The sequence below is a fragment of the Pan troglodytes genome, chromosome 6, assembly GCF_028858775.2.
Source record: "Pan troglodytes isolate AG18354 chromosome 6, NHGRI_mPanTro3-v2.0_pri, whole genome shotgun sequence".
Lineage (NCBI taxonomy): Eukaryota > Metazoa > Chordata > Mammalia > Primates > Hominidae > Pan > Pan troglodytes.
The window spans coordinates 53577169-53600370 of record NC_072404.2 but is presented as its reverse complement, the minus strand read 5'-3'; the positions used below and the strand labels follow the sequence as shown (position 1 = coordinate 53600370).

Here is a 23202-nt window from a genome sequence, read left to right as displayed (position 1 = left end):
ATTTGTGTCTTTGATATGTTGTTATCATCCTGGCTAGAGGCTTGTCAATTTAATTGATCTTCTCAAGGAACTAGCTTTTGGTTTCATTCGTTTTCTCTATTTTTTTTTTCTGTTATCTACAGCACTGGTTTCTGCTTTGATCTTTATTATTTATTTATTATTTACTTTTTTCTGTTTACATTGAGTTTAAGTTGTTTTTCTTTTTATAGTCTTTCACATAAGAGCTGAGGTCATTTAAGACCTTTCTTCTTTTAATATAGGCATTTAGTGCTACAGATTTCTCTCGGAGTATTGCGTTAGCATTCATCCCTGAATGAAAATGATATGTTTTCATTTTTATTGAGATAAAAATACTTTCTAATTTCCCTTTTGATTTATTCTTTGATTCATGGGTGATTTGGAAGTATATTATTTAGTTTGTATGTATTTTGAGATTTTCCTGATATCCTTATGTAACTGATTTCTAATTTTATTCTGCTGTGGTCACAGAACATCCTGTGTCTTGAATCGTTTGAATGTTATTGAAGCTTGTTTTAATGGCCCAAAATATGATCTAACTTGGCAGATGTTTCATTTGAACTTTAAAATATTTGTATTCTGCTGTTGTTGAGCAAAGTGTTCTGTAAATGTCACCTTGGTCAAGTTAGCTGATGGTGGTGTTCAGGTCTGCTCAGCACTTGCTGCCTTTCTGCCTACTTGTTCTGTCAATCACTGAGAGAGGGGTGTTGTTTCAGTATGTTTTTCATTTTTTCTTTTTAGCCAGCAGACGTCAAGGACTTCTGAGGAGCCTGGTACCTTGCATAGGCACTACGGACCCTGTTTTGCTTAACCCACCCAACAGCCAATTTTAGCAGACATCCTAGTTTTGCAGGTGAGAAGAACTGAGGTACGAAGAAGTTTTGTTAATTTTTCCAGTTCACGTAACAAGTAAATGGGAAACCAGGATGAAAATCAAGGTTTATCTGTCATCAGACTGTTACTCATAATCACCATTCAGAGAGTTCAGATGTGGGACAAGATTCTAACTCCAGCCTTCTCCCAAATGGTTAATTTGCCAGTTGCCCTAGAGTTACACATTGTCTTATTTGTTTGTTTTACTGAATCTGTCTGAGTATTAAAAGCCTTGTATCTTGTGAAATTTCTTTCAGGTCTCATAAAAGCAATGAAAGAGACCAGGATAACATTCTAATATTTAAATAAGATTTTTGAAGTAAAATCCTTATTTTGTAAATTTAACAATTGAATCTTGCTAGATTAATAACGCATCTTTCCTGATTTACTAATTCAATATAAAATGGTTATTCAAACTGAACTTCGAAGTTATCTGGGCTGCTGTTTTTGAATCCATTTAAAAACCTACGTGCTCAGATCAGAATTTGCTAAGGAGATTATTAAGTCTGGAGTGCATGCTATGTTTTTGGATTCTAAATAGTTTCAATATGCCTGGTTTGGCATGCATATCAGTGACAGTGGGTAGAAGTGGATGGATGGGATGGAGGTGCCTCCAGTGTCATGGAAACACACCGTGCTGTGGCCTCCCCGAGGGCCTGGGGCTGCACACTGGGAAAGGACAGGGGTAGGGCGTCTGGCAAGCAGACCTGGGAAAGATTTTTAGTGTAATCATTCGTTATGTAGAAACTGAGCAAGGGGCATGGCCATCTTAATCTACAATTACCTCATGGGCAAAATGGGAGTATAATGGAACCTGCCTCAAAGAGTTTGTGTAAAGCATGTAGCACAGTGCCTGATGACATATGGCATCTCTGTGTCATTGATTTGACCGAAGCTAATACGAATTCTCTGTGTGCGTTTATGTATTTGAGAATGTACAGGTCTCCTCAGGGAGTAAATTGTATGATTGGCAGGCTTTGCCTCATTTCCACATTGGTGGACAGTGAGAGCGCATCCAAACTGGAGACCTCTGCATAAGCCAGTGCTGGCAGGTGGTTGGGTGGTTTGGAGAAGACTCTTCCCTTCCCCAGTGAAGTAATAAGGCATCACAACGTACATCTTCATCCAGTTGTATCTTGTTTCATTCCATCAGCTATGCTTTGACAGACTCTTTTCATGGATTTTTTCATTCCAAATACTTTCATGGAGCACTCACCATGTTCAAGAGCTTTGAAAAATACAAAGAAAGCAAGACCCATGCCCCTTTTACAGGCAGCTGTTTTAAGAGGGGAAGCAGTAAGTCCAGCAGTGAGTTCTGTATAGGGAGGTAGAACGAATCCCAACAGAGGTGACACTGGCGGGCTGCTGCCTTTCCCATAGCACACAGAACGCAGGTTAGCAGGGTTAAGCATGCCCGAGGAGCTTCAAGAGTGGCTCTTCTCACATGCTCTGGGTGGTCTGGATGAGGAGGTGATGTATCATGGAGATCAGACAGTCTTAAAATGAGGCTGCGTTGCAGAATGAGCCACTGTGAAAACCTTTGGGATAACTTTCACTTCTGCATACCTTAGGCCCACAATGGTGATGGTAATGAACATGGTGACAGCATCACATATAGGAGGTTACCTGAGCAAGGCACCCTGCTAGACTGCAGTATCAAGTTACCACAAACTTAGTGTTTAAAACAACACTAATGTGTCATCTTACAGTTCTGGAGGCCAGAAGTCTGAATGAGTCTCACTGAACAAAAATCAAGCTGCCATGAGGGCAATGTTCCTTCTGAAAGCTCTAGGGCAGAGTCCATTTCTTTGCATTTTCTTGCCTCCAGAAGCCACCTGCAATTCTTGGCTCATGGCCCCTTCCTCCATCTTCAAGGCCAGCAATGGTAGGTTGAGTCCTTCTCACATCCCATCACTCTGACACCAACTCTTGCCTCCTGCCTCCACTAATAAGGACCCTTGTGGTTACATTGGGCCTGCTGGATAATCTAGGATAATCTCTCATCTTAAGGTGGCTGACGAGCAGCCTTAATTCCATCTGCAGCCTTATCCCCTTTGTTATGTAGGAAACATAAGTGCCAAGGGTCAGGCTGTGGAGGTCTGGGAGGAGCAATTGTCCTGCCTCCCACAGAAGCCTCCCTCTTTTACAGAGCTCTTCGGGACACAGCTTTTACTAACCCCACTTCACAGGAAACAGAGGCTAGAGAGGGCAAGTGGCTGCTGTGGAAAGGGAAATGCCGTTATGTGCCAGTGCATCTTCTAAGGGCTACTGCTTCAGCTCATTCACTCTTCACCACTCTGTTATTATCATCCATTTCACAGATGAGTAAACTGAGGTCCAAGGGTGGTTAAGCACCTTGCCCAAGGTCACACAGGGAGTAAGTCACTGGCTAACTCTCCAACCCACAGTCCATGTGTGTCCTTACTGAGGCAAGTGGACCTGGGAGAAGGTTCTGTAGGGGAACATTATTAGGGAACCAACCCAAGGGGGAAGGCGTGAAAGGAACTGTCAAACCAAACCTGGAGAAATGAGGATGTTATTGTATCAATTGCTGCATTTGCCCCCATTGGTCCCGTTGATTTCTAGCAATGTTTGGGAATGACTGGTCACCCTGGCCATTTTAGAACTTCGGAATGTCACACATTTTTAGCAAGTAAAGTTGCATAGAGGTGGTAGAGGGGCTGAATGCATGTTTTTATACAGTTTGGGGCTCACATTGGGCTCAGAGAAACTAAGCTAATATGCAACTTCACAAAATAAACACAATTAACATTTTCCCATAGGCGTGAGAGGAGTTCATGAGACTGTTTGTATTAAAGTGATTTGTTAACTGTGAAATTCTGCACAGACAACCACTTTGTTTTTTCACCACACATCCAGGTCCTAGCAGCTCCTTGCTATAAGAGCCTGCTTAGAGGGGAGTGGCCTGGCCTCGAACCAGTGACAGCTAAATTCTTTCTGAAATCTATCCATTCTGTGCCTGCTCTGAACGTGCTTCTCCCATGGGCATTTCTCCACTTCTTTGATAAACTATTATTTCCTCAAAACAGTCTTTCATTCCATCCCATTGTGTAAAATATGTAATTAAATTCTATTCTTGCTGACCTTAGCTGTGTGACCCACCAGGGCACAGTCAGCTGATGCCACTGGGCTCCCTTCATCCAGTTTTAACCTGCGCCCTGAGTTTTCATCCTTTAGACCTGGGATCCTGTTTCCACACCACAGGGAGAAGAATGAGAAAAGCAGGGACATTTTCTAGGAATCTGGTTGTATAGTCACATATGAGACAAGTGGAAAAATTGCTTAAGGCTTTATTTTTGTTTTTATAAAAATACTTTCATTGTGAATAGGAGTGAGTTCTGTTTTTCTATTTCCCTTTCTACCTGGCCTCTCTCCATTGAAAACCTAAATCAAGACAGTGTATAAAGAAGGATGTCCAGACTACACAGTAGTTAATAAAAAGTCATGGAAAGAAAAACAAATGACCCCAGGAGGAAAATTAATCACTGAAGTTAAGCTGCTGATGGCCAAGATGAAGAAAAGACTGCGGCAGACACAGCCCTTGCTGTTAGAGAGCTCTCTAGTGGAAAACACACACTGGCTGCCATCACACCATTGGGCATGCACCCCTAGGCGCCGCCCAGGCTGCTTGGAACACTGCAGTGAATGAACAAATGTGGATTTCGGAGCTCACAGCCCAGCATTAATTTTGAAAAGGAGTTTCTCACATGACACCTTGTAGAAAGAACTCTGAACAAAATTTCAGGAAACTGATGTTATCTGGAACTCATTCTCTTACCACAATGTGACCAATTAGATATACAAAAGGTAAAAAGATAATTTGAAAACAGTCATGTCACTGAAAATTTAAAATAACTCTGGAAAAACTCATGAATTACAGAGAAAAATCACAATGCAAACTAAATTATATGATGCATCTCAATCAGTATTTAGAAGGAAAATTATATTTTAAATATGTTTATTTAAAACCAGGAAAGTTTAAAAATAAATAACTTAAAATGCAACTCAAGAACTTAGAGGAAGATAAATCAAACAAACATAAAGAACATAGAAATATGGCCAGCATGGTGCTCAGGCCTGTAATCCCAGCACTTTGGGAGGCTGAGGCGGGTGGATCACCTGAGGTCAGGGGTTCGAGACCAGCCTGGCCAACATGGTGAAACCCTGTCTCTACTAAAAATACAAAAATTAACCGGCATAGTGGTGCATGCCTGTAGTCCCAGCTACTCGGGAGGCTGAGGCAGGAGAATCACTTGAACCTGGGCAGTGAAGGCTGCAATGAGCCGAGATCACGCCACTGCACTCTAGCCTGGGCAACAGAGCGAGACTCGATCTCAAACAACAAAACACCATAGAAATATAAAACTTAAACATATAAGCACAAAAATGAAAAACAATGAAACAGTAGAGAAACTCAACAAAGTCAAAAGATGATTTTTTGAAAGAATGCTAAAGCAGATAGATTTCTAGCAGAGTTGATTTAGAAATAATGAGAAAAATAACAAAAAAAGCATAAAACAGCAAATTCAGACATCATAAAGATTTAAAAATTAGTAAGATAATCCTATGAACAACTTTATTTCAATACATTTGAAAACCTAAATGACATTTTCTAGAAAATATAAACAATTTGACAAGGAAAATAGGAAATGTAAACCATAGACATTAAATATATAGAATTAGAAATCTAATGGTACTCAAAATTTCTAGAGCATTTTTACAAGCAAATTTTACCAGACATTCAAAAAACAGATCTCTTTATCTCATACAAATTCTCCCAGAGAATTAAAAAAAGAGGTAAACTTTAGCGACTTGTTCTATGAAACTAGTATAATCTGGTTTTTTAAAAACTTAAGAACATCATACAAAAATGAAAATGATAGACCCCTCTTACTAATAAACGTAATCTCAAATATCTTAAAATACAAATCAAATTCAGCAGTGTATAAAACTAACATGTGATGACAAGTGGGGTTTTATCCTGAAGATAGAAAGATGGCTTAACGTCAGAAAATATGTTAATGTAATCCACCACATTAAAGATTAAAGGAAGAAAAGTACTTGGCCGGGCGCATTGGGTTACGCCTGTAATTCCAGCACTTTGGGAGGCTGAGGCGGGTGGATCACCTGAGGTCAGGAGTTTGAGACCAGTTTGGCCAACATGGTGAAACTCCATCTCTACTAAAAATACAAATATTAGCTGGGCTTGGTGGCCCACAACTGTAGTCTCAGCTACTTGGGAGGCTGAGGCAGGAGGATTGCTTGAACCCAGGAGGCGGAGGTTGCAGTGAGCCAAGATTGCACCACTGCACTCCAGCCTGGGAGACAGAGCAAGACTCCATCTCAATAAATAAATAAATAAATAAATAAATAAGTACTTCATAAAATTCAACATTATTTCATAATAAAACCTGTGCAAGGAAACCAAGGTGGCTATCCTCCAAAATCATTAGCAGACATCATACTGAATGGTACAATCTTAGAAGCATTCCTAGGAAAACAGAGGACAGGACATGGATGTCTGCTATTTCTGCATGTATCCTGTAGGTTGAAAACCAATGTAATAAAAAAAAATGCAATTAACCAGTAAGATAAAGCCAATGGAATAAGGTGCAGAAAGGATAAGAATAGAAGACGAAGAAACCAAACAAACAGTCCTCAGTTGCAGACGACATACTTGCCTACCCTCCTCCCCAAATCAAGACAGTCAACTAAGAAAGCGTCTTAGAAGATCGACATAAAAAATGAGTACTATTCCTATACACCAACAATTAGAAAATGCAAAAGGAAAAGATCTTATTCACTGTGGGGGAACAACAACAAAAAGAAAATTGAGTGTACCTAGTAAATCTAGGAAAACATGTACATATCTTTCATTTAAAAAAAAAAACCCAATGTTTACTGAAAAACTTTAAACCTGAATAGAAAGACATCCCATATTTATGGATGGTGTTTACGTCAAATGAATGTATAAATTCAATGCATTTCCAATAAACATTCCAATGCAGGTCTATGTGAAACTTGGTACATTGATCATAAAATTCAAATGGGAAAAGAAAGGGCCAAGAATAGCTAAGATAATTTTTATAATGATAGCAAAATGGAAAGACTTAGATCTCAACTCAGTGCAACTATTACCAAAAAAGATTTTATCCTTCCCAATGGAAAATTTTGCTTTTTCATTCATTCATTCATTCATTCATCCATTTATTTGTCATGTTTTAAAACTCTACTGTGTCCCAGGCTCTATTCTTGGCTTTGAGAATAGATCAAACAACAAAACCAACAAAATGCCTACCCTCAGGGTGCTTACATTCTAGCACGTGGGTCAAGTAATAAAAAGAACACACTACAATCGTGGACAGTGGTGAATGTTATGAAGAAAAATTAAGTGAATTAGGGAGGGCTCTATTTTAAAGAGGGCTCTGTTCTTCTTTAAAGGGAAAGCCCCTCTTGATAATGTGATGTTTGAACAGAAACCTTGAATGAGGTTCAAGCAAGCTGTACAGCTCTCTGGGGGAAGAGAAATAGCAGGAAGAAGAAACAGCAAGTGCAAAGGCCTGAACTGGGAACACAGTCATTGTGCAAGGAATCACAAGTGTTTCTGGAACACAGCAAGAGAGAGAGAAAGCGCAGTAGAAAATGAGGTGCAAACTGCAACCAGCAACCAGGATATAGGAGGTCTTATAGACACAGTAAGACTGCAAATGTTATTCTGAATGTGAGCAGGGAAGAGCACGATCAAATGTATTTTTAAAGACATAACTTGGCCTGGCGAGGTGGCTCACGCTTGTAATCCCAGTACTTTGGGAGGCCTAGGCGGGTGGATCACCTGAGGTCAGAAGTTCGAAACCAGCCTGACCAAGATGAAGAAATCCCGTCTTTACTAAAACTACAAAAATTAGCCGGTCGTGGTGGTGCATGCCTGTAATCCCAGCTACTCGGGAGGCTGAGGCAGGAGAATCACTTGAACCCGGGAGGTGGAGGTTGCAGTAAGACGAGATTGTGCCATTGCACTCCAGCGTGGACAACAAGAGTGAAACTCCTTCTCAAAAAAAAAAAAAGAAAAAAAAAAAGACATAACTCTGTTGCTATGTAGACAAAAAACTGTAGGGGAGCAAGAAATGAAGGGGTAAACTAATTAGGAGGCCATAGAGTAGTCCAGGCAAAAGGTGGCGGTGGTTTGGCCCTGAGTGGCAGTGTTGGAGGGGATGATGAATGGCTGGCTTCAGAAAGTCTGTTTTAAGGTAGAGCTGTCAGGATTTGCTAATGGATTGGATGTCAGGCACAAGAGAGTCTGGATAGCCCCAAGGTTTTCAGCCTGAGCAACTGGCAAGGTGATATATGATACGACGGAATGAATATTTTACATGTCCGCAGGGAAGGAAGGAGCATCCACCAAAAGTTGATGAGACGACTGGTTGTCCACATGTAAAAATAAATTAGATTCATACCTCACCCTGCATAAGAGGTTAAGTTCCCCATGTATTGATGACCTAAATGAAAAATGCAAAACTTTCATATTTTTTCTTTTTCTTTTTTTTCTTTCTTTTTTTTTTTTTTTTTTTTGAGACGGAGTTTTACTCTTGTTGCCTAGACTGGAGTGCAGTGGCACTATCTTGGCTCACTGCAACCAGCACTTCCTGGGTTCGAGCAATTCTGCCTCAGCCTCCGGAGTAGTTGGGATTACAGATGCCCGCCACCATGCCCACTAATTTTGTATTTTTAGTAGAGACGGGGTTTCACCATATTGGTCAGGCTGGCCTCAAACTCCTGACCTCAGGTGATCCACCTGCTTCGGCCTCCCAAAGTGCTGGGATTACAGGAGTGAGCCACCGCACCTGGTGTAAGTTTTATATTTTAAAAAGAAAAATAAGGCACTTTGGGAGGCTGAGGCAGGTAGATCATGAGGTCAGGAGACTGAGACCACCCTGGCCAACATGGTAAAACCCCATCTCTACTAAAAATACAAAATTAGCCAGGCGGGGTGTCGTGCGCCTGTGGTCCCAGCTACTCAGGAGGCTGAGGCAGGAGAGTCGCTTCAAACTGGGAGGCAGAGGCTGCAGTGAGTCGAGATCACGCCACTGCACTCCAGCCTGGGCAACAGAGCGAGACTCTGTCTCAAAATAAATAAATAAATAAATAAATAAATAAATAAATAAATAAATAAAATAAGAAAAATAATTATGGCCTTATTTATAAGTAGGACAGGGTTTCTTAAACAAGATGCAAAAGCAAAATCAAAATAATTAAAAATAAATAAACTTTATTATTTAAAGCTTATAAAATGTTCTCTGAAACAAAAAGCCAAAAACAAATTGAGAAGACAAGCCACACAGTGAAAGGAGATATTATTAATGCATATAAATGACAAAGAATTAGTACACAGGATATACAAAAAACACCAAAAAAAATCAATTTGAAAAGGACACACCTACAAGAAAAGGCAAAATATATGAAAAGGCCAAGGACCGAAGAGGAAATTGAATGATCAGTCCAACAAATGACAATTGCTCAAATTCATCAGTAATCAAGGACACACATAATGAATAGCCTGCATCATCGTTTGATACTTATCAGCTTAGCACAAATGAAAGTGTCTGACAACGCAAGAGTTAGGAAAAGAAGATGCAAGAAAATTCCTATATGCGACTGGGAATGGTCAATTCCTGAAATCACTGAGGGAAATAATTTGGCAAGAAGCAAATCTGCTTCTTGGATGTACGGTGCAAGGAGACAAATTGCAGTGTTGTTTATACATGTGTAAGAGCTAACACTTGGAAACTTTTGTAAGAAACAGTCCTCCACAGACTTCCTGTTCTCCTACAGGTCTTACTGGGTGCACCAAGACTATAAAGCCTTGACTCTTCTTTACTGGATCCATTTTTCAGGGTCGTAGTTGCAGGGAGGAACCTCAAAGGAGAGGGTTTGCCTGCTGCCTGCTATAGGTCCACACGGTGCCCCAGCTCAGTGGTCCTCTACTGTGACTTGACCCAATGCATGTGCGGGAGTCATAGGGTCTCTGCATCACCCCGTGGGCATCAGGGCTTGAGGCACCAGTGCAAATACACTGACACTGGCCATTGCTTTAGCTGTGACAAATAAATGAAGTCTTTTGTCTCTGATTCAGAAATCTTAAGTCTTCTGCCAGCATTGGAACTGGGGCAGCAGCCTCACTTGTGAATCTGTAAGTAGTGAGTGAAATGTCAGCCTCTTCACAGTTCTTGACAGAAGCCACCCAAATATCCATTATCATCATCATGATTAAATTGTATGATTCATGTGAAATGGAGACAGAGCAGGGATCCCTTTGAGGGGCCTGCCACTCTTCCCAACCAAGCATGGAAATAAAGAAAAATCTTGAGTTCCTTTGAGGGAAATTCCGGGCACCTAGCTAGCCCTGAGGAGTAAGTGAGCAACCTGATAAGCAAGAAGGTAACAATAGCTGAAGACAATAGCCGAGGAAGTTAGAGCCACCAAATGTTTGGTTCCCCATAGAAACTAAAGACAACATCTTAATATATATCCCTGAGTTGTTTGCAAAAAACCTGGACTCCCACCAAATGGAAAATGACATCTGCTGGCACATAGACCTTAGATAACAGAGGAACTGGGGACTGAACTCTGACTGCCATTTTTCGCTCTGAATTTCTTCCTGAGTGGCCTGGAGGAAGTCATGCCTACAGGTCGGAGCTCAGCATTCCTTTCTGTGGACCCCTAGGCTTTAGACAAAGTTTCACTCCCTTAACCAATTCGCAAATCAGAAAATCTTTGAATCTACCCATGACCTGTGCCTCGCCCCACACTTCAAGATATTCCACCTTTTTTGGCCAAACCAATGTAAGACCTCCATGTATTGATTTATGACTTTGCATGTAACTTCTGCCTTCCCACCTTTAAAAACCCTTACACTCAAGCCATTTGGGAGTTTAGGTCCTAGGCGAGAGCTATCTGGTTCTCCTTGCTTGGTGCCCTGTTATAAATGCCTCACTTTTTTCACTGCAAATCCCACTGTCAGTGTTTGGCTTTGCTGTGCCAGGATGGGTGGACCCAAGTTCGGTTTGGTAACAATAAAATGCAATACACTAGTTAAATGGATGTAGCTACATCTGTTGGCATTATCAAATTGCAAAAACATAATGTTCAGTGAAAAAAGCTTGTTAGAGAGTGATGTAATCAATAAAAGTTCAATACTTTGCTGTATATAGTTTATGGAGCCATTCATCTGTAGCATTAATATAGCGTCATTCTGGGGATGAAAAACATCAGTTTAAGGACAGGGTGGGAAGCATGGAGAGGCTTCCATGATCCTTGTGTGTGTTGTTTCTTAAGGAAAAAGAGCTGATGCAAATCTGCCAAAATGTTACAGTTTTGTGTGTGAGAATATAGGCGTTCATTATGTTGTTTTTATGCTTTTCTGGATATTTGCAGTCAACCATAATTTCAGAATATCAGTGATGATGGAGCTTCCCATTTTGTACCATCAATCTGTCTAAGATTCACAGAATTACCTCACATTTCCCTTTAAATATGAATCTTCGTTCTCACAGTTGGAGGCTTAATGTTTCCAAAGGTATAAATGTGGTTTTTTGTTTTTGTTTTTTTGAGATGGAGTCTCGCTCTGTCACCAGGCTAAAATGCAGTGGCGCGATCTCAACTGACTGCAACCTCCGCCTCCGGGGTTCAAGAGATTCTCCTGCCTCAGCCTCCCAAGTAGCTGGGACTACAGTCATGCGCCACCATGCCCAGCTAATTTTTTTATTTTTAGTAGAGACAGGGTTTCGCCATGTTGGCCAGGATGGTCTAGATCTCTTGACCTCATGATCCTCCTGCCTCAGCCTCCCAAAGTGCTGGGATTACAGGCGTGAGCCACCATGCCCGGACAAATATGTGTTTTTGTAGGTGGAAACTTCTCTCAAATTAAAACATCCTCTATACCAGAAACCTGGGGAAAAAACATCATTAATTGGCCTGACAGGAAATCAGGCAGTTTTGTTTTTTTTAAAAAAAAAAAAAAAACATTAAAGTCCTAATGTGGAGGCAGAGAAAAACCCATGCTGCTCACTGTCTGTGGCCTGATGCCTCCATCTCTTTCTGCGGGACCTTTGTCCCAGGTCTCCCTCTCCTGACCTAGATGAATGAATGAAATGAACTAATGTGTACACAGACTCTGTGTACATATGGCTTTGATTTGGGAGAAAAGATGAATCACTCTGAGCTGGTAATCTGATCTTTGCCCTTCTGCTAGTAAACAGTTGAAAGATAACTCAATACATTCTCCGTCTGCCTTTTAAAACCAGAATAGCAAATAAAAGCCCTAGAGGGGCCTGGTTTGGATGGGGGAAGCCATTTATCACCTTCAGGGAAAAGAGAATGTAAATAGGTCCACATTTATTCTCTGGTCCTCCCGTGGCCACGACAGCCTTAGAAATACTCACCTTGTTTCAGTTAGCAGGCCAAGGGTCAGCGGTCAACAGAGCTGCTCCAGCAAGCTCTGTGTGGTGCCTCAAACAGGCCACACAAAGAGATGCTGTTTAAAATCGGAATTCCTTTCACCCTGAGTAAGTTTCCAAAGCAAAGGGGTCACCCGGTGAGTGTTGGTGGAGTCCTCACTGTTTGTCCTGCCTCTTGCTACAGAGGACATCTGGCAAAAGCAGATCAGAAAATGAAAGAAGTCTGTCCCAGGTCTGCCCTCCCCAGGTGGTAGAATTTCTCATGCGATTGTTGCTTGGGGTGTGTCACTCTGTACTTGAGTAGGTGGAGGGTGAACAGACTGATCGGCTGGCTATGAGATGAGAGCAGGATGGTGATCATTCACTGGGATGTGTCTGGCCAACTGGGAAGAGTCAGGTAGCTCAAGGCCTGGAGATTCTCATCAGGGAGAGCACAATGGGGCCAGGCCTACAGCTGAGGTCCAGGCACAGAGGCTGGGCTATGAGAACCAGTGTCCTCAGTGACTGCAACAATGACATGTCCTCTATCACCACCTGCTACCGTGAGGCCCCAGCCCCAGCTGACCTGTAGACTCAGATCTGGGCCTGAGAGGGAGGCTTGACTTCAGCCCCTCTCATGAACAGAATCCACAGCACCAGGGCTGAGAGTGGTGGCAGGGCCCAGGAACAGTGATATCCAGTAGAATAAGCGTGACCCACCCCAGCCCCCCACAAACCAGAGGGAGTGCTGAGCACCTCCGCCCAGCCTCAGGCAGCTGACTTCACTAAAGGAGGCCAAAAGGAAAGAAAAATGTGACAAGTGTGTTTTGATGGCTGATGCTCAGGCTCCCAGAGAACCTTCAGAAATCAGGTGGGAGTTGGAAAGATTTTTGAATTGTCCTCCTGCAATAGCATGTTGAAGAAAAACTAGCTAAATATACTTTATGTGTAGTTCCATGTCCATATGCATGATTTCTTAGGTGGCAACCAAAGGCAAGGAGTTCCTGTCAAATGGTATTGCCAATATTAAGGTTCTCAATACAGTATATATTTTGTTGTATTCATTTGCTAGGGCTGCCAGAACAAAATTCCACAAATTGGTTGCCTTAAACAACAAAAATGCATTGTCTCACAATTTCTGGAGGACAGAAGTCTAAGATCAAGGTGTTGGCAGTGTTGTTCCTTCTAAAGGCTGAAGGAGAATCTGTTGCAGGCCTCTCTCCTTGGCTTGAGGACAACCATCTTCTCCCTGTGTCTCTTCCCATCATCTTCCCTCCAGGCATGTCTGGGTCCAAATTTCCCCTTTTTATTATTTTTTATGTATTTATTAATTTTTTTTGAGATGGAGTTTCACTCTTGTTGCCCAGCCTGGAGTGCAATGGCGCAATCTCGGCTCACTGCAACCTCTGCCTCCCGGGTTCAAGCGATTCTGCTGCCTTAGCCTCCCAAGTAGCTGGGATTACAGGTGCCTGCCACCATGCCCAGCTATTTTTTTTTCTTGTATTTTTAGTAGAGATAGGGTTTCTCCATGTTGGCCAGACTGGTCTTGAACTCCTGACCTCAGGTGATCCACCCACCTCGGCCTCCCAAAGTGCTGGGATTACAGGCATGAGCCACCATGCCCAGCCAAATCTCCTCTTCTTTATAAGGACACCGGTCATATTGGATGAGTCATATTGGATTACATGCCCACTCGACTCTAGTATAACCTCATTTTAATTTGATCACATCTTCAAAAACCCTGTTTCCAAATGCAGTTGCATTCTGAGGTACTAGGGGTTAAGACTTGGACATAGACATTTTGGGGGACACAATTCAACCCTTATTTGCCAAATCACTTTTTAGAATGATTAAGGCAATTAATGATCTTCTTAAAGTGAAGAAACAACCCACAGAATGGGAGAAAATATTTGCAAACTACCAATCTGACAAGGAATTAATAACCAGAATATATAAGGAGCTCAAACAACTCAACAGGAAACATCTAGTAATCCAATCAAAAATCAAAATCTAGTAATCCAAATAAAAAATCAGAAATGAATAGACATTTCTCAAAATAAGACTTACAAATGGCAAACAGGCATATGAAAAGGTGCTCATCGTCACTGATCATCAGAGAAATGCAAATCAAAACTACAATGAGATATCTCACCCCAGTTAAAATGGCTTTTATCCAAAAGACAGGCAATAACAAATGCTGGTGAGGATGTGGAGAAAAGGGAACACTAGTATATTGTTAGTGGGAATGTAAATTAGTACAACCACTATGGAGAACAGTTGGGAGGTTCCTCAAAAAACTAAAAATAGAGCTAGCATATGATCCAGCAATCCCACTGCTGGGTCTATACCCAAAAGGAAGGAAATCAGTATATTGAAGAGATATCTGCACTCCCATGTTTGTTGCAGCACTGTTCACAATAGCTAAGACTTAGAAGCAAATTAACAGTCCATCAACAGATGAACAGATAAAGAAAATGTGGTACATATACACAATGGAGTACTATTCAGCCATAAAAAGAATGAGATCCTGTCATTTGCAACAACATGGATGGAACGAAACTAGAGGACATTATGTTAAGTGAAATAAGCCAGGCACAGAAAGACAAACATCACATGTTCTCACTTATTTGTGGGATCTAAAAATCGAAACCATTGAAATCATGGACATAGGGAATAGGAAGGATGATTACCAGAGGCTGAAAAGGATAGTAGAGGACTGGGGAGATAAGGTGGGAATGGTTCATGGGTACCAAAAAAAAAAATAGAAGAATGAATAATACCTACTATTTGATAGCATGACAGGGAGACTATAGTCAATAATAATTTAAGTGTACATTTTAAAATAATTAAAAGTATAATTGGATTGTTTATACCACAAAGAATAAATGCTTGAGGGTATGGCTACCCCATTCTTCATGATGTGCCTATTTCACATTGCATGCCTGTATTAAAACATCCCACGTACCCCGTAAATATATACCCCTACTGTATACCCACAAAAATTAAAAATAAAAAATTTTTTAATCTTGTCAACAGTGTATTAGGACATTGTGTTGTTGCAATTTCCTTAGCATCAAGTTCCATCTTTAAAAAAAAAAAAAAGCTTACTGATAGGTTTTCAGAGCCTGGTAATTCATTCTTTTTTGTTTTTTGTTTTTGCTCCGTTGCCCAGCCTGGAGTGCAGTGGCACAATCTGGGCTCACTGCAACCTCCGCCCCCTGGGTTCAAGCAATTTTTCTGCCTCAGCCTCCCAAGTAGCTGGGATTTTAGGTGCCAGCCACCACACCCGGCTAATTTTTGTATTTTTATTAGAGATGAGGTTTTGCCATGTTGGCCAGGCTGGTCTCAAACTCCTGACCTCAGGGGATCCACCCGCTTCAGCCTCCCAAAGTGCTGGGATTACAGGCATGAGCCACTGTGCCTGGTCGGTAATTCATTCTTAAGTAAACTGGCCATATATGAATTGGCCATTTGAGTTCTTTCACAAAATATAAGACTGTTTCCCCCCTTACAGTAGCTATTGTTGAATAAGATGCCAAGAAGGACAGCCAGCAATAGAGAATCAGTGCACAGATGCACTGGCAGGATTACTGGGTACATCTCCACCTCACTAACACCTTATAGAGGTCACCATGAGCGTGGTGGGAAGCAATTTAGAATCAGAAGCACAGGGGTTCAAATCCCAGCTCTGGGACTTTCTAAATATGCTCTTTTTCCAAGTTTTTGAAGCCTGTATTATCTTATACGAAAAACCTTATCCTCTTCACCCAACTTTTCAAGGATTAAAAAATCCTCACATGGCATATTGCTGCACCACACTCTGTGGTGCATTATGGATGTCCAGTAAGGTGCGTGGACCCTAAAGCTGCTCTGAGGACCAGATTCTCCCCATGGAGTAAACAGGCCACAGGTTGTTAAGGGAACCAGATGCTCGTGAACAACAGACCATTCATATGGATTAGCGAGTTTCTGCAAGGAAGAAGAGGGCTTGATCATCTCATTACTTGTTTCATGTGTCAGAATTGAATCACAGTGGAGCATTCATTGACCTAAAATTAAATTACTTGTCATATTTTTTATTCAACCATTTCCTCCTTTCCTTGGTAAATATAATTTTTTCTCATTCTAATGAAGCTCCTTGGAAACATCAAATCACTGCTTTATTTTAATCAGAGTAATTAACCAGTGATGGATGAGGCACAGGTAGCACGTGGATTTGGTGGGGGAATCTTCAGTAAGCAAAGGGTGTTGCCAGGGTGTCTTTACATTGGTCCTTGGAAGAGTGGTGAAGTTGTGCCCACACCCCGAAATGTGTAAGATCAGCTGTGACCCCTGGTGGAGCAAGAAAGCAAGGCTGTGAAAAATATAAATTGTCGTATCATTTTCTTAGAAACAAAAGACAACTCTAACTCAATAATTACCTTCTGTGTATCTATTCTCTTAGAAGTCAAGGAAAACCCTATCTATAGAATTTATCTCATCATCAGTTTATCCTCATAAAATAGATTCTTTCAAATCAGCCCCACTTCCAATTTTGAAATGGATCTTACCCCTATTCAGATAAAGTCTGAGTTCATTGTGCACCTTCACCTTTCTGTATGTAGGTCTTGGTCACACCAATGGACACGCCAGGCCCAGGCTGTGGGTGCTTCCTGGGCTCTCTGTCTGTCACTTCTCCTGAGCCCTAGAGGAACACTGCACCCAGCTGCAGCTTTTCATATACCCCTGCACCCCAGGGCACGGCCCAGAGGGAAACTTGACTCTTTGGCTGCTTCAGTGTATCTGGCCTAAGACCAGAGCTCCTGCTTTGGCGATCAGTCATCTACACACCAAGGTCCCTGAGATCTTGCCATTTTTCTAGAGTACTCCCCAGAGAGCAGGACTGAGGCCCAACCTCAGGAGACACTTCTGTCTATGCCTGTCTCTCTCTGTTCTGTCTCTCTTTCTATTTCTGTGTCTGTCTTCCTCTGTCTGTCTCTGTCCCTCCTGTCTTTGTCTCTCTGTCTCTCTATCTCTGTCTCTGTCTCTCTGTCTCTGTCTCACACACACTCCTCACATCTGTCACTTCCTTCCATAACCCATGGGGTACAGAGGAATATATTTTTCTTTTTCCCTCACAATCCTCCCCACAGGTAGTAAAGATTGTGTGTGTGTGTTTCTGTTTTTCTCATGCCTTCTTAATTACTTGACTGATTTGCTTTGGGAAATCAAAGCCAGCTGGGCTCAGGAGTTTTGTTGTTGATTGTTTACTGTTTTGCTTTGCCACTGTCATGTCCTTTCTCGGGTGCAGTAGAGATCTAGCTGTTGCTGGAATGAAGAAAAGGGAAAGGGGAGAGGGAGAAGGGGAAAAATAGCAGGGAGCAAAAAGAATTTGACCAATTTCTGAGAAAAGTGTAAAAATACTGTCTTCCCACACCATGAAATGCCTGCATTCCAAAAGCAGCTTTGTGGGTGAGAGTGATGGTGATTCGGTCCCGTGGCCGGCAGGGCAGCCAGCGAAGGGCTGGGCCATCCTGCAGGAACAAGATGTTCTGATGCAGTGTGGGCGAGCGTGCCTGACTGTGGGGAGGAGCCGCCGCGCCTGCAAACGGGAGTGCCATGAGACACTTAGTGGAAAAACATTTCTGATGACAGTCTCCATTCCTGGGCACTTTCAGATGTTTTATAAAATTTTCCAATGTTTATTTCAACTGCCAAGTATATGATGTTTTCTTCATTTTACAGCAGAGGAAACTAAGGTATCAAAAGACTAAGTAACTTCCCCCAAAGTGTGCCCCTAACTCTTGAGTTTCCTATGACAGTGACTGGCCCAAGCATCCATCCAACATCTCAAGCCAGAGGCCCAGTTCATCCTGGACTTCCCGTCCTTGGCCACTTTCTCCCCTGACATCCAATCAGTGAAGCAACCCCTGTTGCCGGCCACCCACCATTTGCCTTCACCTGCTTCAACCACCTTGTTTTCTGCCTGGGTTTTTACAGTGGCATATCCAGGTGGTTTCCTGCCCAGTCAACTCTCCAACCAGGCTCTAAAAATATTGTGGCCAGGTGCGGTGGCTCACACCAGTAATCTCAGCACTTTGGGAGGCCGAGGAGAGTGGATCATTTGAGGTCAGGAGTTCGAGACCAGCCTGGCCAACATGGCAAAGCCAGTCTCTACTAAAAATACAAAAAAATTAGCCGGGCATGGTGACTCAGGCCTGTAATCTCAGCTACCTGGGGGACTGAGGCAGGAAAATTGCTTGAATGCGGAGCCAAGATTTCACCATTGCACTCCAGCCTGGGTGACACAGCGAGACTCTGTCTCAAAAAAAAAAATACATTATATATATATATATTTGGGCTTCTCTTTTGTCTAATGGGGACACCCACTGTAGGTTTTACTTTCAAAGAAGTCCCATTCACCTCCATTCTCAGGAAGAATCGTGATGATTTTCTCTCTAGACAGTTTGTTATAGCATTAGGCACACGTCTGAAATTCCCATTTTCTTACCATCAGACTGAAGCATGTTTTTCAGAAATCTAAAATAATTTAAAGTTTATGAAGCCAGGAGGTTTTGATCTAGATATATGCCCTTAGCAACCAAAAATATTTTTTCTTTTAAAAGTAATCTATTTTATTTTACCTGAAACTTGGAAGACACACACAGTCTGATCCATTTAATTCTTTAATGAGAATTAAAATGTCAGTCCATCAGTCTGTTTCAACTTTCCACATGGTCATTCCAAAACTATGGCAAGTATCTTTTTGTTATGTATTTTCTGAGCCACAATCTGGGGCAGAGACTGAAGCTGGCAGGCAGGGCATGGTGTGGGCGAATTACAGCGTGGAGCTCCAGGGTCACATCTGGGGTCCTCCACTGGCTCTGAACGGTGCTGTCTGAACTCTTGAGACACCCTGAACCCCAGAGGCAGCAAGCTCCCAGGAGGAACAAAGGTTAAAGTATATAACAGGAGGCAGGACATTTGCCTTCGTTTTTGGAAATATTTTTTAAAATAAGAAATAAGGGCCAGGCGCGGTGGCTCATGCCTGTAATCCCAGCACTTTGGGAGGCTGAGGCGGGCGGATCATGAGGTCAGGAGATCACGACCATCCTGGCTAACACGGTGAATCCCCGGCTCTACTAAAAATACAAAAAATTAGCCAGGCATGGTGGCGGGCACTTGTAGTCCCAGCTACTGGGGAGGCTGAGGCAAGAGCGTGGCGTGAACCCGGGAGGCAGAGCTTGCAGTGAGCTGAGATCGCGCCACTGCACTCCAGCCTGGGAAACAGCAAGACTCCGTCTCAAAAAAAAAAAATAATAATAATAATAAATAAATAAATAAATAAAATAAGAACTAAGGAGCTCTCATTGAGCAGAAAGTGTTGGCTGTTTCCTGATTCTTCTGATGTCACTTCTGTTCCATCCTCGCCTGCTCTGCCCTTTGCCCTTGTAAGCTACGGCTCCCCCATCTCCACCTAATTCATCAGGCACTTCGGGCGTCCTGAGCAGGGCATCATGCTGGTTGTTTGGCATCATTTTCTCCTTCTTCAGCTACACTAGGTAGATACTGTTCACTCTTCCCACATGAGGTTCACCATCTTGCCCATGGCCACGGACGGCAAGCGCTAGAGCTGGGATGGGAAGCCAGGGTCTGTACACGTCCTTTTCTAAGCCATGCTGCTTTAAGGACCTGATCCCGCTGGAGCTCCTGAACGCTCAGACTTTCAGCACATCAAGAACTGGGATACATCTTCACTATGAGATATTTAATACCTTAATCTCCCTATGGGAAAATGAAAGTTCTGAGAAGATGGGCTGCCTTCAAGTTGAACAAATTCAGGCTTGCAATCAGAGGCCTGATTTTAATCCCTATTTTGCCAGTTTTTCGCACTTTGGATAAATCTGGTACTCCCCACCATACCCTGGAAATCAGATACTAGTATATCATTCATAGGAATCAACCGAAATCATTCTTACAACAAGCAGTCTTTACTGTCTATTTCCTGGTAAGTAAGCACTGAGGTAGGGACTGAGTTTAGGGTCTGTCCTTCGACATAACTCTTGCCCTGATGGGTCCTATGTCTTGTGAGGTAGGTACTTGGAAAACAAATGTCAAAAATATACCATTAAAATTGTGCTGAGATATGCAAAACTCCTGGCACATAGTTGATTTCTCCATAAATGATCTCCTTACTGGCTTACAATTTGACTGTTTAAAAACAGAATCATGGGCCAGGTGAGGTGGCTAATGCCTATAATCCCAGCACTTTGGGAGGCCGAGGTGGGAGGATCACTTGAGGCCAGGAGTTCAAGACCAATCTGGTCAATGTGGCAAAACCCCGTCTCTACTAAAAAATACAAAAAGTAGCTGGGCGTAGTGGCGAGTACCTGTAATCCCAGCTACTGGGGAGGCTGAGGCAGGAGAATCGCATGAACCCAGGAGGTGGAGGTTTTGGTGAGCTGAGATCATGCTGCTGCACTCCAGCCTGGGTGACAGAGTGAGACTCTGTCTCAAAAACAAAAACAAAATCGTGAAAAACAGAAATATAGAGAAGATTGTTCTAGATTAAAGAGACATGACTTTAAAAGGCAATGTAAGATCCTTGACTGGATTTTGTATTTTAAAAATCTATAAGAAGGCCGGGCACAGTGGCTCACGCCTGTAATCCCAGCACTTTGGGAGGCTGAGGTGGGAGGATTACCTAAGGTCGGGAGTTTGAGACCAGCATGGCCAACATGGTGAAACTCCTTCTCTACTAAAAATATAAAAATTAGCCGAGTGTGGTGGCACATGCCTATAATCCCAGCTACTCAGAAGGCTGAGGCACAAGAATTGCTTGCATCTGGGAGGCAGAGGTTGCAGTGAGCTAAGACTGCCACTGCACTCCAGCCTAGGTGACAGAGGCAGACTCTGTTCAAAAAAAAAAAAAAAAAATCTGTAAGAGATATTTTGGGGACAAAGGAAAACATTTGAATCAATAGTAAGTTTCTTATTAAGCATAATAATGGCTTTGTATCATATAGCAGAATGTTCTTGGTGAGGCATTTACTGGTGAAGTGTTATGATGTCTGTCACTGTTTTTAAATGGTTCAAAAATATGCATGTATATATGGGCAAGTGCTTCAGGACATTGGTCGGGGTAAAGATTTTTTGGGTAAGACCTCAGAAGCACAGGCAACAAAAGTGAAAGTAGACGAATGAAATTATATCAAGCCAAAAGCTTCTGCACAGCAAAGGAAACATCAACAAAGTGAAAAGACAACTTATGGAATTGGAAAAAATATTTGCAGACTTCTCATCTGACAAGGGATTAATAACCAGAATATGTAAGGAGCACAAACAACTCAAATAGCAGAAAAAAAATAAGTAAAATTAAAAAAAAATCTGGTTGAAAAATGAGCAAATGATCTGAATAGACATTTCTCAAAAGAAGACATACAAGTGGCAAACACACATATGAAAAAACGCTTCATATCACTAATCATCAGGGAAACACAAATCAAAACCATGGTGAGATATCTGCCCAGCCCTGTTAAAATGGCTGTTATTCGCCTGGCACAGTGGCTCACGCCTGTAATCCCAGCACTTTGGGAGGCTGAGGTGGGCGAATCACCTGAAGTCAGGAGTTCGAGACAAGCCTGGCAAACATGGTGAAACCCCATCTCTACTAAAAATACAAAAATTAGCCGGGCGTAGTGGTGGGTGCCTGTAATCCCAGCTACTTGGAAGTCTGAGGCAGGAGGATCGCTTGAACCTGGGAGGCGGAGGTTGGAGTGAGCCAAGACCATGCCATTGGACTCCAGTCTGGGTGAAAGAGTGAGACTCTGTATCCAAAAAAAAAAAAGTCTCTGTTATCAAAAAGACAAAAGATAATAGATACTGGCAAGGATGCAGAGAAGGAAGGACGCTAGTACACTGTTGGTGGGAATGTACATTCTTACGACCGCTATGGAAAACAGTATGAAGGTTGCTCCTAAAACTAAAAATAGAACTACCATATGATCCAGCAATCCCACTGCTAAGTATGTATTCAAAAGAAAGGAAATTAGAATATCAAAGGTGTATCTGCACTCCCATGTTTACTGTCACACTGTTCACAACAGCCAAGATAGAGAATCAACCTAAATGTCCATCCACAGATGAATGGATAAAGAAAATGTGGTATGTATACAGAAGGGAATATTATTCAGTCATTATAAAGAATTAAATTCTGTCATTTGTGGCAGCACAGATGGAACTGGAGGTCATTATGTTAAATGAAATAAATCAGGCACAAAAAGACAAATATCACACGTTCTCACTCATATGTGGGAGCTAAAAAGATGGATCTCGGCCAGGTGTGGTGGCTCACGCCTGTAATCCCAGCACTTTGGGAGGCCAAAGTGGGCAGATCACTTGAGGTCAGGAGTTCGAGACCAGCCTGGCCAACATGGTGAAACCCCGTCACTACTAAAAATAATAAAATTAGCCGTGCGTGGTGACGGGCACCTGTAATCCCAGCTACTCAGGAGGCTGAGACAGGAGAATTGCTTGAACATGAGAGGCAGAGGTTGCAGTGAGACAAACTCACGCCACTGCACTCCAGCCTGGGGGACATGCAAGACTCTGTCTCAAAAAAAAAAAAAAGTGAATCTCATGGGGATAGAGAGTGGAATGGGGGTTACCAGAGGCTAGAAAGGGTAGTGGGAGGGGGAAGATGAAGAGAGGTCAATTCATGAGTACAAAAATATAGTAGAAGAAGGAATAAGTTCTAGTGTTTGGTCACACAGTAGGGTGACTAGTTAGCAATAATTTATAATATGTATCAAAATAGCGAGAGTGTGGATCTGAAATGCTTCCAACACAAAGAAAATATAAATGTTTGAGGTGAAGAATA

General features: G+C 42.2%; 1 protein-coding gene across 3 annotated transcripts in view; it reads left to right on the top strand.

The window, feature by feature from the left end:
* PKD1L1 (polycystin 1 like 1, transient receptor potential channel interacting) overlaps positions 1 to 4275 on the top strand; it is a 193538-nt gene extending 189263 nt beyond the window's left edge. For all 3 annotated transcript variants that reach the window (XM_016945694.4, XM_016945696.4, XM_016945695.4), the window contains one exon: positions 760 to 4275. In XM_016945694.4, the coding sequence (XP_016801183.4) occupies positions 760 to 783 (24 nt within the window). In that variant the 3' untranslated portion in view covers positions 784 to 4275. The remainder of the gene's footprint in view (positions 1 to 759) is intronic.
* Positions 4276 to 23202: the final 18927 nt, after the last annotated feature.